This window comes from Pteropus medius, unplaced genomic scaffold (genome assembly GCF_902729225.1).
Source record: "Pteropus medius unplaced genomic scaffold, Ma_sr-lr_union100, whole genome shotgun sequence".
NCBI classification, from domain to species: domain Eukaryota; kingdom Metazoa; phylum Chordata; class Mammalia; order Chiroptera; family Pteropodidae; genus Pteropus; species Pteropus medius.
In genome coordinates, this window is record NW_024356249.1 from 18,930,374 (window position 1) to 18,945,283 (window position 14,910).

The 14,910-nt window shown below is 35.6% G+C and overlaps 1 protein-coding gene across 6 annotated transcripts in view; it reads right to left on the minus strand.

Moving 5' to 3' along the window:
* MET (MET proto-oncogene, receptor tyrosine kinase) overlaps nucleotides 1–14,910 on the minus strand; it is a 111,802-nt gene that overhangs the window by 27,216 nt on the left and 69,676 nt on the right. For all 6 annotated transcript variants that reach the window (XM_039861004.1, XM_039860998.1, XM_039861002.1 and 3 more), the window contains 6 exons: nucleotides 13,479–13,639; nucleotides 11,817–11,919; nucleotides 11,568–11,704; nucleotides 10,738–10,899; nucleotides 9,882–9,981; nucleotides 6,070–6,288 (listed from right to left, as the gene is read on the minus strand). In XM_039861004.1, the coding sequence (XP_039716938.1) occupies nucleotides 6,070–6,288; nucleotides 9,882–9,981; nucleotides 10,738–10,899; nucleotides 11,568–11,704; nucleotides 11,817–11,919; nucleotides 13,479–13,639 (882 nt within the window). The remainder of the gene's footprint in view (nucleotides 1–6,069; nucleotides 6,289–9,881; nucleotides 9,982–10,737; nucleotides 10,900–11,567; nucleotides 11,705–11,816; nucleotides 11,920–13,478; nucleotides 13,640–14,910) is intronic.

The window sequence follows — 14,910 nt, forward strand, 5'->3', positions numbered from 1 at the left end:
TTGTTATAGTCTTTGTTTTAAAGTCTATTCTGTCTGGTATAAGTATTGCTACCCCATCTTTTCTTTCCTTTTCCATTTCCATGAAATATCTTTTTCCATCCCTTTACTTTCAGTCTGTGCGTGTCTTTCAATCTGAAGTGAGTCTCTTATACACAGCATATGTAAGGGTCTTGTTTTCTTATCCATTCAGCCGCCCTATGTCTTTTGATTAGAGAGTTTACATTTAAAGTAATTGTTGACAGATATATAATTATTGCCATTTTAGTGTGTGTGTGTGTGTGTGTGTGTGTGTAAGTGTGTATTTAATCTCTTCTTCTTCTTCTTCTTCTTCTTCTTCTTCTTCTTCTTCTTCTTCTTCTTCTTCCTCCTCCTCCTCCTCCTCCTCCTCCTCCTCCTCCTCCTCCTCCTCCTCCTTCTTCTTCTTCTAGAAGTCCCTTAAACATTATAATAATGGTTTGGTGGTGATGAAAAACTAGCTTTTTCTTGTCTGGGAAGCTCTTTATTTGTCCTTTGATTCTAAATGATAGTCTTGCTGGGTAGAGTAATCTTGGTTGTAGGTCCTTGCTTTCTATCATTTTGAATATTTTGTGCCAATCCTTTTGGTGCGCAAAATTTCTGTTGAGAAATTGGCTCACAGTTTTATGGGAGCTCCCTTGTAGGTAACTAACTGCTTTCCTCTTGCTGCTTTTAAGATTCTTCTTTCTTTGTCATTAACCTTCGGCATTTTAATTTTGATGTGTCTTGGTGTGCCTCTTTTGGTTCATCTTCTTTAGGACTCTTTGAAGTTCCTGGGCTTGTATGTCTATTTCCTTTGCCAGGTTAGGGAAGTTTTTGTCATTATTTCTTGAAATAGTTTCTAATTCCTTGCTCTTTCTCTTTTTCTGGTACACCTAAGATGCAAATATTGGTATGCTTGATGTTGTCCCATTATTTTCTGGTACTCCTAAGATGCAAATGTTGGTATACTTGATGTTGTCTGCATTATTTTGGATTCTTTTTTCTTGTTGCTGTTCTGATTGGGTATTTTCTGCTATCTTATCTTTCAAATCACTGATCTGATCCTTTGCTTCATGTAACCTACTGTTGATTCCCTCTAATGTATCCTTCATTTGTTACTGTATTCTTCATTTTTGACTGGTTCTTTTTTTAATGTGTTCTATCTCCATTTTTATGTTCTCTATCTCTTTGAGAAGTTCTCACTGAGATCACTGAGCATCTTTATAACCAGTGTTTTGAAATCTGGATCTACTAGATCGCTTGTCTCTATTTTGTTTAGTTTTTCTTCTGGAGCTTTGCTCGATTCTTTCATGTGGACATGTTTCTTTGGCTATTTTGGCTGCTTCCCTGTGTTCGTTTCTATGTTTTAGGTAGAGCTGCTATGTCTCCTGATCTTAGTAGAGTGGCCTTATGTATTAGGTGTTCTGCGGGGCCCAGAGGCACAGTCTCCCTAGTTACCTGAGCTGGGTACTCAAGGTGTGCTCCTTGTGTGGGTTGTGTGTGCTCTCCTGCTGTAATTGACACTTGGTTGCTGTTTGCATGTCAGTGGGTGGGATTGACCCTTGGGCTGATTGGTTGTGAGAACTGGCTATGACTACAGTGGAAGAGTTGTTGTGCATGGGCTGACCCTATGGAGTAAGATTCACTTTAGCAGGGCTCGGATACCTGCCCTGGCTTTTTTTTAGGTGTGTTGTTTGTAGAGGTAGTTCTGGTGTGGTCTGAAGCTGGCCACCAGGTGTTTGGTTCTGGGGTCTCTTGGGAGAGGCTTTGTTGCCAGCCAAAGTCAACTGCTGCCTGTGCCCTGCCTAGGGTCGCTTGGTATGAGTTACAAAGTGATGTGCAGATGACTGCTAGTTTTGCTGAGCTTGGAGTTGCCTGGGAGGGGCTAAGCTGTGAATCGAGGCTAGCTACCACTAGTGCCAGACTTGGGGCTGCTTAGCAAGAGGTACAGGGCATGCTGAGGCCAGACACTGCATGTTTGGGTTTTGTGAACCTTTGAGAGATTTTAGGGAAATGTAATGCTTGAGCCAAGACAGGCCTTTTTTATGGAAAAGCCACTGAAAGTAGTTTCGGTGGGCCCATAAGTTGGGTGGGGTGGGGTCTCAGGGAATCACCAGGGCTGGGTGAAAGGTGTTAGCTAGGTTGATGGAGACTCAGTTATGGTATCTACATGCTGGGTGAGGGGAGGGCTCAACAAAGGAACAATGCTTCTGCCAGCACTTCCATCTGGGTGAAAGCTGCCCCTCCAGCCCTTTCTCTGAAGCCAGTCAGCTCAGTTTTTTTCCTGTGTGAACCTGGAGCCTTTAGAGCTGTTGCCCCAGTGCTGAAGCTCAGAGTAGGTGATTCTGTCAGAGAGTAGGTCCATGTGTGGCTCCTTTGAGAGGAATGCCTGGGACTCCAATAGCCCACCTTGTCACTCAGTCACAATCTACATTGATTGATTTTCATAGCCAGAGTAATGGGACTTCTCTTCCTGCCACTGGAACACTGAACTAGGGAGCCTGGTGTAAGACTGGGACCCCTCACTCCTCAGTGGGACCTCTGCAGTCAAGATACCCCTCCTGATTTTCAACTGTCACAAATGGGTGTGAAACCAGCCTGTTCTGCATCTCCGCCCCTCCTACCAGTCTCCACATAGTTTTTTTTTTTATATCCTTATTTAGAGAACTTCTGTTCAGCTAGACTTTAGGTGATTCCTAATGATGACTGTTCTTTAGTTTAATTGTAATACTGATGTTGTCATGAGAGGAGACAAGCACAGCATTTACCATCTCTGCCACGTTGATCCAAACTTCAGTGTCTGAAAATTTTTAAAAACAGAATGCATATTAACATGTACAGTATAAGGAAATACTAGTATGCGAGTACCATCAATAAAAATAGGCCTTGACACTGGGTCAAATGATCTCTAAGAAAAGAGCCCTTCACCTATATCCTGCCTGAAGATAGAATTGGCCTCACAGTGGTTGTGGCTGGTATTGGACCTATAATTGCAGGTAAATTAGTTAAAAGGGGGGAAGAAGACAATCTCTGGCTGGCTTTGGGCAGAATAGACTGGGTTAGCTCAGAACTATGCTTCTTTCTAGATTCTCCTTATGCCTAGACACTGACGCAAGCCTCTTTCTAACCTCCCAACCTTTGTTTTTGTGCTCGCAGTGTCATAACCCAAGTCCAGGCCTTAGCTGATCTTCCTGCCTCCTTTTTCCTGTTTTAGTTGAATTCTCCAGACTGGACTTCTGAAGCATCTCTATTACCATATATATCAGTATGTTCCAGAATAAGATAACCCCCCAGGGCAATGTCAAGGAGTCCCTGTTCCAGCATTAAACACTGTACTTCTCTCTTTCCATAAAATATGCTCATACACAAAAAGCCATGTAAGATAATTAGGAAAAAATGTAGGGCTTCTTTAAACAGAATTGATTTTTAGCTATTTGTTGAGTTTAGAGCTATTTCACTTAAAGCACTTTTCTATCATATGATAGAAAAGTTTATTATAAAAGATATTTTAGTATACATTAAGTAAAGTTAATATGAAAATCCTTGTAATTTAGTGGAAAAACCAAATTTGGAATCAAGAAACTTGAATGTGAGTCCTAGTTCTGCTATTTGCCCTCCAGGTGACACACAAAAAATCATCTAATCTTTTTAAACCTTTGTTTACTTATCTATAAATGGGGATAATCATTACTGATCTCCCAAACCTCACGGGTCAATCTCAGGTGAAATAACATGTATCAAAGTACTGTGTTAACTAAAATGCCACACAAATGTGAGCTGCCTTTGACATAAACATTATACCCTAATGTGTACTCTTAAAGAGATGTCTACTTCTGATGACCGTTGTCCACCATTGGCTGACTTGAAGCCTTGGTCATAAACTAGGCTTCCCATATTGATGGGAGTTTCTGATTTGTTCTGAGCAGTGACTGATCCTTGGTCTCTATTACGTTCTCTGGATCCAAACATGGCCGACCCCCTTGGCCATGGTATAGTCACTGGGCCACTGCTGACTAAGGTGATTTTCTCAACTAGAGCTGGAAAGTATCACAGCCTCTTTTTTAGCCAAGGAATTCTTGTATGCATGGCTGCTTGAGGAGCATGAACTCTTCCTGGCAATAAGGAGCAAATCTCACTCCAAACACATGATTCTCTCCATAGTACTTTCATTGATGGAATACAAACATACTTCACACTCATATTTTAAATGGTAATTGAATAAGCACAACATGAAATAAAATGGTATTCTTTCTTTTGATAAGAACAGTCTACCGTTTGTCTAGAAAAGGTCTTTTCTTTTTTCATGCTTTGCTTTCCTTTGTTTCTGCCCTGAGACAGAGGTTTTAATGTGATCAACTTTAGAGATTGATAAAGGGTTTAGCTGCTGTCACGCAAATATTCTTTTATACCTTGGTTTTCCTCTTATATATAAGGAAAATGAAATATGGGAAAAGACTGAATCATAATACCAAAACACTCCCCCTAAACTGACCGCTTTTCCCCCAAATTACCACTCTGTGACATGACAGGTGTTACACACTCATTAGAGAAAGGAGTCGTTCTGTATACAGGCAAAAGAAGACAGTGTTTTGTGTCTGTTTCCAGAGGCCCTTTGGGCCATGTTGGAAATAGCATTGAAAGGCTGAGGATGATGTCAAATCATGTTTTTCTTGGTCCAATAATTTTGTAGGACACAGAAAAATGGGTACTTAATTTACAGAAAAAGACATTTTCTCTATATAAGACTATGCTTGGAAGGGTAGATAAAGAACCATTTATCTCTAGTTCTTCCATCACAGATATAGGAATAGAAAAATAGAGTTTATCTGGGCATAAAAATACTTGCTAATAAACCTTTATTTTCATCAAGAAAAACCAAATGGAATCTTTCAAATGGCAAACACAGTAATTGTTGAAAGCAAAAGGTCACACTAGATTAGTTTTATTGAAATAAAAAAAGAAGAGATAAAAGTCTTTCCCTTTCTAAAACTAATTAAAGAAGGAGATGAAAGAACTTTGCTGTGGTAGACATGTTGCTCATTGAAGCTGGCTTCCATTTAATTTCATGCTGGGCTTGCTTAATTACTGTACAAAACACACTTGTGAGATTAGTAAATTTGTATGAGTGTGAATGTACACATGAGTTTGGCTGTAGATAAAATCTTGTTGAAAAGAAAAAAATTTCAGTAGATAAAGATGATCTATGAGATCTTATTTGCTATATCTAAACAAGGATACTTATATCTAAACGATACACTAATATCTAAACCAGGACAAACTACTTCATATTTGTTCATAATTGCACCCAAAATATCTTTTAGGAGAAAAAATTCTGATTGTTTAAAACAATATGTTGAAGAATAATTATTTTGCTCTTTCTAGTGAAAGGCTATAGATAATTAAAGTCTTGATAATTTGCCTGTTTTATTACTATTTGAAGTAAAAATGATTGAAGCAATATGAGAGCTATATTCTAGTCTTTGTTCTGCTGTTATTTCATCACTTGTTAAACCATTTAAATTCTCTGGACTTTAGTGTTTTTTGTTTGCAACAGGCTGTGGTAGAAAAGATGATCTGTTATTCTCCAAGTGAATTATATTTAGAGGCTAATATATTCCTAAGGTAGAGGAAACCCAGCTCGATTTACAAACTAACTTAGAGATGACCACACCCAGACACAAAATTCCAAGGAAGTACAGAACTATAATTGATGCATTTATTTTCATGGCTCTTACCTTTTATCTTATAATGAACGCATTTAGGTGTCTAGGAAAATATATACATAATATCAGCAGGATAACTCCATCAGGGCAGCCTGTTTAATGGATTTGTGTCTCATATTTGCTACTTTTTAAATATATACACAATAGAGAGTTGTTAAATGCTTCATTAAAAAGCAGTCCATGATTATACTTACCTTTTAGTCTTATGCCAATAAGATTTGTTTTTAAGAGCTTAGATATTTGCTGATGTAGTGTAAGACCAATCGAGTACAACAATTCTATTCACATAGCTATAAAGTCAATTAAGTGCTAGTTGATGATTTAAGAGAGCATTTTAAGCATTTCTTACCTTAATTTCCAGTATGTTTTCATTGCCTATTGAGATCATCACTGGCTTTTCAAAAGGCTTAAACACAGGATTATGCACATAAATGAGATCAAAGTATTTGGAATGGATCCCATCTAACATGAAAAAGGCTTTGGTTTTCAGAGGGAGTTGCAGATTCAGCTGTTGTAGTGAAGGAGTTGTACAGCAGATTATCTCTGAATTAGAGCGATGTTGACATGCCTATAGCAAGACACAATTATTCACTGTAAACAAAATATAGCTTGACAACATCAATAGCAACTTTCACATTTCACTGTTTCAATCAACTGAAAGATATAATTTTTGAAAAATAATCTGCATTTAACTTCCTAATGTTGAAGAACACATTTCTGGAAGCACGAGATACAAAATTATCTAGACAGTGCAGTCTTCACCTCCCTGGAATAAGCTGCATTGATTTATCAGAAACTGGCTCCATTACTTTATTTTCCTTAAGAAGACAGGACAGTCACCTGGAAGGACTATGAAACAGCTATGGCAGAGTGGGAGCAGAATTTTATGCTATTAGAAGTCCTTATTCACATCCTAGCTTTAAACCAAGCTATGAGAATCAGGGCAAAACCCTTACGTGGAGACTCAGTTTCCTCATTTAGAAAGTTAAGATTAAAATGTCATTAACAATGTGGGATACTACATGGTAAAGTGCTTTGTTAACTGCCAGGTACCATAGGGCTCACATTATAATTAACTATGTTGCTAGGTCATTTTATTAACGTATTTTAAGCTATCAATTACTGAGTGCCGGGTTCTGTGCAAAATACTTTGCAACATTGACCTCATTTAACTCTCACAACAATCCTATAAGGTGGGTGCTATGATTACCCACATTTTACAGATGAAGAACCTGGGCTCTTTGGGCTTATGTCATCAGACTAGGTCACACAGCTTTCAGTGACAGAGTATGGAACATAAATCTTAGGTCACTGGCTCCAAAATTAAGTGTCTTAACTCCCACGCTGTACGTATTGCTTCTTCCTCACTCTGTAGTCTATGTTGGTAAATCTTTTACTATACTCTATTTTACAAAGTCTCTGCTATTATTATTTTATGCCCTTTCATCTCTCATTTCAAATATTCCTCTTTGGAATTCTGATTTATGGAAGTTTGGAAAATGTGGTTCCCTCTTGATTGTGCTTAGACTACACCAGCAACACAGAGTGGTACAGTTAGGGTTAAATGGTTATGCTTTTTTCCCCAAGGAAAAGACAAACAAGGAACAACATCCCTTAGATTTCCTTTTCTTTGACAAGTAGAGCTGGAGATAAAACAATTACTTATGCCACAATAGAAAAAAGACTCAGGATATACATAAAAAGCACAAACAAAATTGAGTATTTGACACTTTCTTTTAAAAATTATTCTATATTTTAAATGTGTATTTTAAATTTTAAAGTGTATGCTGTGCAGATTAAAAAAATAATACACAGGTATAATATGAATAAAATACAATTTAGTTTTATATCAAATTCATGTTATAATGTTAAAAGTGATTTATTCCTATCATCTTGAAGAATCGAAATGAACAATTTTACTGCCATCACAATAATTCTCTACATAATAACAAGAAATCTGAAAATTATACAATCAACTGCTGGCTTCTGAGACAGAAAACACATTAACAAATTAATAAACATTGTGTTGAGAAGGTGATTAGTATTTTTATTTTTAAGGATTTGGGTTTATTGGACTTAAAGGATTGTGGCTGGATCGTTATATCTAAATCAGACCTGACCAAGAGTTTTTATTTGCTAAATAATGAATGGGTTCAATTAATCATGGTCAGTTTTAAACTCTACAAGCAGCAGGGAACATGGAATATGTGTCTCTTGATGAGATAGTTTCCACACACAATAGTCAAACAGATCTACCAAACTTTTCATTCTTGTCCAATTCTAATGCATAGCTCTATTGTACTAATATATTTGTGGCTAAAACAATAGAAGTTTACATTTATGGTTATGTGAACAGATGAAATTTTTATCTTCTATCATTGTTTGAATCTTTCTTGGGAAATACCACTTTTATGTCTCACGCCTAGGAGATTTTAATAAATATTTGGTTACAAATGAATGAAGAAAGCCAAGAGGAGTTCTGTGTGTCATTATTATACTGGTGAGAGAGAAGGAAGAAAATTTAGCCATTTTTTTAAATAACTCAAGCTTGGTGAGAATTAGATAAACTAATAATTTCTCATATCTCTACTTTAAAAAATCATATGCCAACACCAAAGGGGGTTACAGTTATTTTTATTTGGATAATAAAATAATGTTATACTTGGTTGTGGAGAACTTGTCCTTTAAATTAATAGCAGTGGTATTCTAACTTTGTTTGTGGCCATGTACGGGGATTGGTTTCAAAGCTCTCTACTTCATACAGTGACTCCCAAGAGTACAATCTCTCAGGAATATGATAAAAATCTAATAATACTCTTTAGAGGTGATGCAATGTGGCTGATTGAGAAGGTCAAGAAAAATCTCATTTGAGGTGACCTTATTGTTTGGTGATTTGGCTTGACATTTTTAGCCCCAAATTGGTTTTTGTAATTAAAGAACACAGTGACCTTAGTCTTCTAGAAATATTGGATGGGTAATCTAAAAGAAAGTACTATAATTCAATCTGTCACCTTCCTAGTTGAGACCCTGCTTGAGAAGGGGCACTGAGAACTTTCATTCTAAGTTGAGTGGACGAGTCCAACTAGATTATGGTATTTTATATTAGAGAAAAACAATAATAATATACAATCTTTGTAAATAACTCCAACCTTCCTAAGGTCTAAACTAAAACCATCATTTTAATGTGACCTATATAAATGTTAGAGCATAAAACAGGTCAATCACTTTCAAGGAGGCATTTCGTTAAATTTTGATTGACCTTGCAAATAAAAGAAGAAAAGATGGAGAAACACCAAAGAACATACAAGCTCTAGGACATAACAAGAACTCAAATGCTCTTTCTCATTACTTGATAACATCATAACAAAGGGACAAGAAGAATGGGAAGAAGTGGATGCAAGAAAACACTGTGTGTCTGCCGCTTAGAAAGACAAGGATGCTCCTTCAAGATTAAACACTTTACCCATGGGTTTTATTTGAGCAAAAGGGTTGATGTTCTATGGTGCATTAAGAAAAGGGGGATGAGGGAATATAATGAACTGAATATTTGTGTTCCCCCTCCAAAATTCATATGCTGGAACCTTAATCCCCAATGCAACGGTATCTGAAGGTAGGGCCTCTGCGAGGTAAATTAAGTCATGAAGGTGGCATTCTCATTAGTGTCTTCATAAGAGGAGACACAAGATAGCATGCTTCCTCTTTCTCTACTCCGTTTAAGGTTTCAATGAGAAGATGGCCTTCTGAAAATGAGGATAATACTCAAATCTGCTGGCACCTTCATCTTGGACTTCTCAGCCTCCAAACTGAGAAATAAATTTGTTTTTTATAAGCCATTCAGTCTATGATATTTTTGTTAAAGCACCCCAAACACACTAAGACAGGAAACGATGTGGTTTATATTTGCACTGTCTTTAAAAACACTGCCTCAAGTTGGTAATCATCATTTATCTTAACATATATGTGTATGTGTTGTTTTTTACAATGTTAGCCCAAGACTAGATAATTTTAGTTGCTGAATAAAAAAATACTATTTGACCTACACTACAAGGAAGGTAACTAACAAATGTTAAAGGCGAATGAAAATGTCCTTTGAACCGTGAAAGCCGGTGGTAGAGGCAGAGATGCAGAACTTTAAGCACAACCATCACTCAAAGGACTTACCACTGTAAAGTTCCTTTCTGCTTCACGCACATTTATTACCATCCTCAGGACACTAACTGAATTCAGGTTTTTTCCAACACCTGTTATTGTGCTCCCACCACTGGCAAAATACAAATAGAAAAATAGTAATACTGAGAGATTCTTTTCCTACCAAGTATTTTAAGACAGAAGTTCAATTAAATCACATGTAGTGATTGCAAGGTTTAGGCACGGCCAAAGTCAGTGGTGACTCTTGGGAAGCAATTTATTTAACTTGAAAATATTTTTAAAACTTCATATTTCATAAGCTGAAGAAATGCATTTGTCTTTTTATTCATCAAATAAGCAAAAGAAATTTTTTTTTTCTCTCTGAAAAAGAAGTACAAAGAAAAACAAACTATAGTTGCTAGACTGACAGAATTAAAGGAAACAAGGCAGATTGAACTGGGTCCAATGAGATATTGATTTAAAGGGACTCTAGTATAGGGAAAAGCTGTGTGTAAAGCAGGCAGGGCAACAATACACTGAGGAATGGGGGGAAAAAAGGTGATTCCACTTTTGGGCACTAAGGTTGTTAGTATAGAATTAACATGTAGAGAATATAAGCGCATAAATAGTAGGATGTCATATTAAACTGTTTTACTGAAATCCATTCACAATGTAAGAGAATAGGATTCTTGGCACAAACTAGTACTGATAAAGTCAAACTGCACTCAACCAGAATGCACTTTTTACTCCTGACCTGGAAAGGCAGCCTTCAAAAGAAATGCAACAGCATCAAAGCTGGAGATAAATCCTCATTTCCTCTTGACTATTTGACAGCCAAGTTATCCTTATGTCTGTTATTTTCCTGTACCTATTAGAAGTTTTTACTTACCTAATAAAAGATTTGGTTGGATAAATTTCATAGACAATGGGGTCTTCCCGGTAACTGAAGCTGTTAGTCTCTCGGTTGGCTAAGTCAATTTTCAGTTTAATAGGAAACTCAGTTGGAGTGGTTTGGGCTGGGGTATAACATTCGAGAATACTATCTGACACAATCAAAACCAAAAAGAAAACGTACTTTAGCTTTTAAAGATACACATATTTTAAAATTATATTCATAAATCAAAAGGATATCACTCAATGGCTCCTAAATGGAAATTTCCTGATGTGGTCTAGAAAAAAGCTCTTTTAATGTAGGTTGTTTACATTTGACTAGATCCCAAATTTAGTTTTGTTTAGGCTCCTTGACAACAAAACATTTAAGAAATTTTTAAGGTATCCTTTATGTGTACGATTAAACTGAGCTCTTCCAACTCTAAGAAGCAAAAATACATCTCCTCTCCAAACCCATTCTCCCCTGTGTTTCTCACCTCCTCAAAATGATTTAATCTAATTGTAAATGTTGATGGAAATGTTTATTTTAATTTATTGTCAATTATCAGAATCTCACAGGTCATAGCATAGCTAAGATACTAAGATATAATAGGAGAGAGGTGAATGGAAAAATAAAACTTAAAAACAGAATCAATAAACAATAAGAGAAGGATAGAAAAATGAGCAAAAGGGAGTAGATGGTTTGATAAGGAAGAAATTTTATCAGCAAGAGATTAAATGATAAATATCTTGACTTTTCACCATAAAAAAAGAATATTTTTGTCTTGATTTATTAGATTCTATATTAATCCTACATGACTGATGCAACGAAAAATAAATTTACAACACCTTTTCAAAGTACATGTTTTTCCGCCAACTGAAATGTGTCTAGAATTCCCACTGTTTAGGTACTTTCCAGTTAAAGTAAGTAAAGTGCCACCAGTCTTGGGACCGTAACTTGGAGAAATACTTGTTATTATAGGATCCTGAATGAGAGATAAAAACAAAACAAAAAAAAGTAACTTGTTAATTTTATAATTTTAAATAGGTAAACAATTAAATATCCTACTTCTTGAGATAAGTAATGCTTAGACCTACCACATAAGAAAATATACTATATTGCGCTGTCCCTCGACCATTTGAAATAATTATGGACATATTGAAATGCTCATTCATTGCAGGACCAACTGTGCATTTCAATCTGAAACAAAACAAAACAAAACAAAGTTTAATATGTTACAAATGCAAAAGCATTTTCTGGTTTGGCTGTTTTATATGAGGGGAACTTGACTCCAAATTGTGAGCTGACCACTCTGACTAGCAAGCAGAGTTTTGTGGTAAGCATTAGGGCTGAAAGTTGTATAACTCTATTTCTATACTATTAATACTAAATTTCATATTGACTGCATTGTATTATTTATATAGACAAAGCAGGAAATGTTAAACTTCATCATTGTAGACCTCACCAATTGAAAAGTTCATAATCTAAGTCTAATTTTATAAAATTGTAGGCATAATATGTGGCATACTTAACAAACAGTATGTTAGCAGCATATGAAACCATGGCTAAATACATATAAGTCAAATCTCTTCTTTCGAGTATGTCAATAGGAACAGTTCTGTGATTTCACTTGTCTTATGTTTATTGAAATTACTTAAAAAATAATGAACTTGTGATAGGTTTTTCATAGGATTATTTTGAATAATCTTATAGTCTTGAAAAAGTAAAAATATAATTTATTTTATTAAATAACTTTTTAAAGAAATGTTTCAATTTTACGGGTTATAATTTACTCATGCAATGAGTAAGAACTTACAAGGTAGATTTCCAGAATGAATTTGTTTTGCTATTAAGCTAAAGAAGCATGACATTAATGGATGTTTTGGTCTCAGTAAAAATAAATAGATGTTGACCTTTGTGTAATCTTGAAAGGTCTACTAGGCATAAAATAACCACTCGATAGTCTAGGTTCAAGCATAAAACTTTAAATGTCTGGTTATTGTTATCACATGATAGCTAAAAATTTCTGGATTCTCATTATGGGATTCAGATCTTATAGAAGGTATGTGTAGAATATAGTAGAACAGGCATAGGTCTTGGATCAGGAAAGCTGAATTCAAAGGCTTCTTCTGCTCTTACTCTCTGGATTACCTCTGCTAAGCTACACTCTACTTCTCTAAACTTCAGGAACCACCTTTGTAAAATAGGAATGGTGTTGCTATCTCCTGGGATTTGGGAATGGCCAAATGAGATACACTCCTTACACTATAGTGCCTATAAACATCATTGAATGTAAATTTAAACTCATCAAAAAAAGGTCTCAAAAATGTGATTCAGTTTCTCCACCACATTTCTGAGGTTTAAAAAGTCGATATAGAAGAGAAGGTCTATACTCAGCTATTTACTGATTTTTAATAGAAAAGGCCATTAGATAATACAATTGAAGCCTTTAAAGGTGGGGTGACCCCAACCAGTGCTTTCAAGGGTCCTTAATTTCTGATGAGTTGCTATAAAAATGGCTTAAAAAGTACTAGATGTCAAATTCTTCACCTAGGTAATAACATCTTTCTCCCTCATTAATCCTGGTAGTAAATAGGTAGTAAAAACAAAAAGCCAAACAAATCCACAAAAGATGTGATAGGCCAAGACCCTTTATAATTTAAGAGATTAACTTTTAGGAAATTTTTTTTACAAGCATTCATTTAAAAACAAAACCTGTCTTCCAACCATACCCCAGCAAAGCATTTTAAAATCCTTACGTATTTGTTGTACTCTCACTTAAGGTCAAGGTGCAGCTCTCATTTCCAAGGAGAATTCTGGTTTTCTTTAAATCAAATTTATTATTCCTCCTGAATCCAAAGTCCCAGCCACATATGGTCAGCACTGTCCCTCCTTCCAGAGGGGCACTAGTTGGGAAAACCTACAAGGACAACAAAGAACTTAAAAAGCCCAATATATTATTTTTCATATGTGTTGAAAACAAAAAAAATACCTATCTTTAAATAGTCTGAAATTCTACTCTCCCATTACCTAAAAAAATTGAATTTTCCCTAAAGGAATAATGGTCACAAATTTCAGAGAATCTGGAACAAATATTAAAACTATCTGGGAGCAAACATTAAAACTATCTGTACAAGCCCAGGAAGTAGAGTCCCAAACAAGATGAACCCGAAGAGGTCCACCCAGACACACTATAATTAAACTGCCAAAGACAAAACAAGAATCTTAAAAAGCAGCAAGAGAAAAGCAGTTAGTTATCTGTAAGGGAGCTCCCATAAGACTGTCAGCTGATTTCTCAATAGAAACTTTGTAGGCCAAAAGGGATTGGCACAAAATATTCAAAATGATAGAAAGCAAGGATCTACAACCAAGATGTCTCTATTCAGCAAGGGTATCATTTAGAATTGAAAAACAGATAAAGATCTTCCCAGACAAGAAAAAGCTTAAGGAGTTTATCACCACCAAGCCAATATTTTAAGAAATGTTAGAGGGATTTCTTTAATAAGAAGAAGGTAAAAACTATGAATATTAAAATAGCAATAACTACATATCTATCAATAATTATTTGAAATGTAAATGCTCCAATCAAAAGACATAGGGTGGCCGAATGGATAAGAAAACAAGACCCTTACATATGCTGCTTATGAGACTCATTTCAGATTGAAAGACACACAGACTGAAAGTAAAGGAATGGAAAAAGATATTTCATGGAAATGAAAACAAATAAACAAAAAAGATGGGGGTAGAAATACTCATATCAGATAGAATAGACGTAGAGAGTGTTGTGCTGAATGGAGCGAGACAGAGAAGGACAAATGCCATATGATTTCACTTACATGTGGAATCTAAGGAACAAAATAAATGAACAAAATAAACAGAAACAAACTCACAGGTACAAAGAATATTTTGATGGTTGCCAGATAGGAGGGGAGTTGAGGGGATGGTTGAAAAAGGGAAAGGGATTAAGAAGTACAATTAGTAGTTAGAAAATAGTCATGAGGATGTAAAGCAGCGCCTAAAGAATAGAGTCAATAATAACGTAATAGCTATGGTGTCACCTGGGTATTAGATTTATTGGGGTGATCACTGTGTAAGTTATATAAAAGTCTAATCTCTATGTTGTACGCCTGAAACTAATATAATATTGTATACTAACTGAAATTGAAAAATAAAAAAAATTACTAAAAAGAA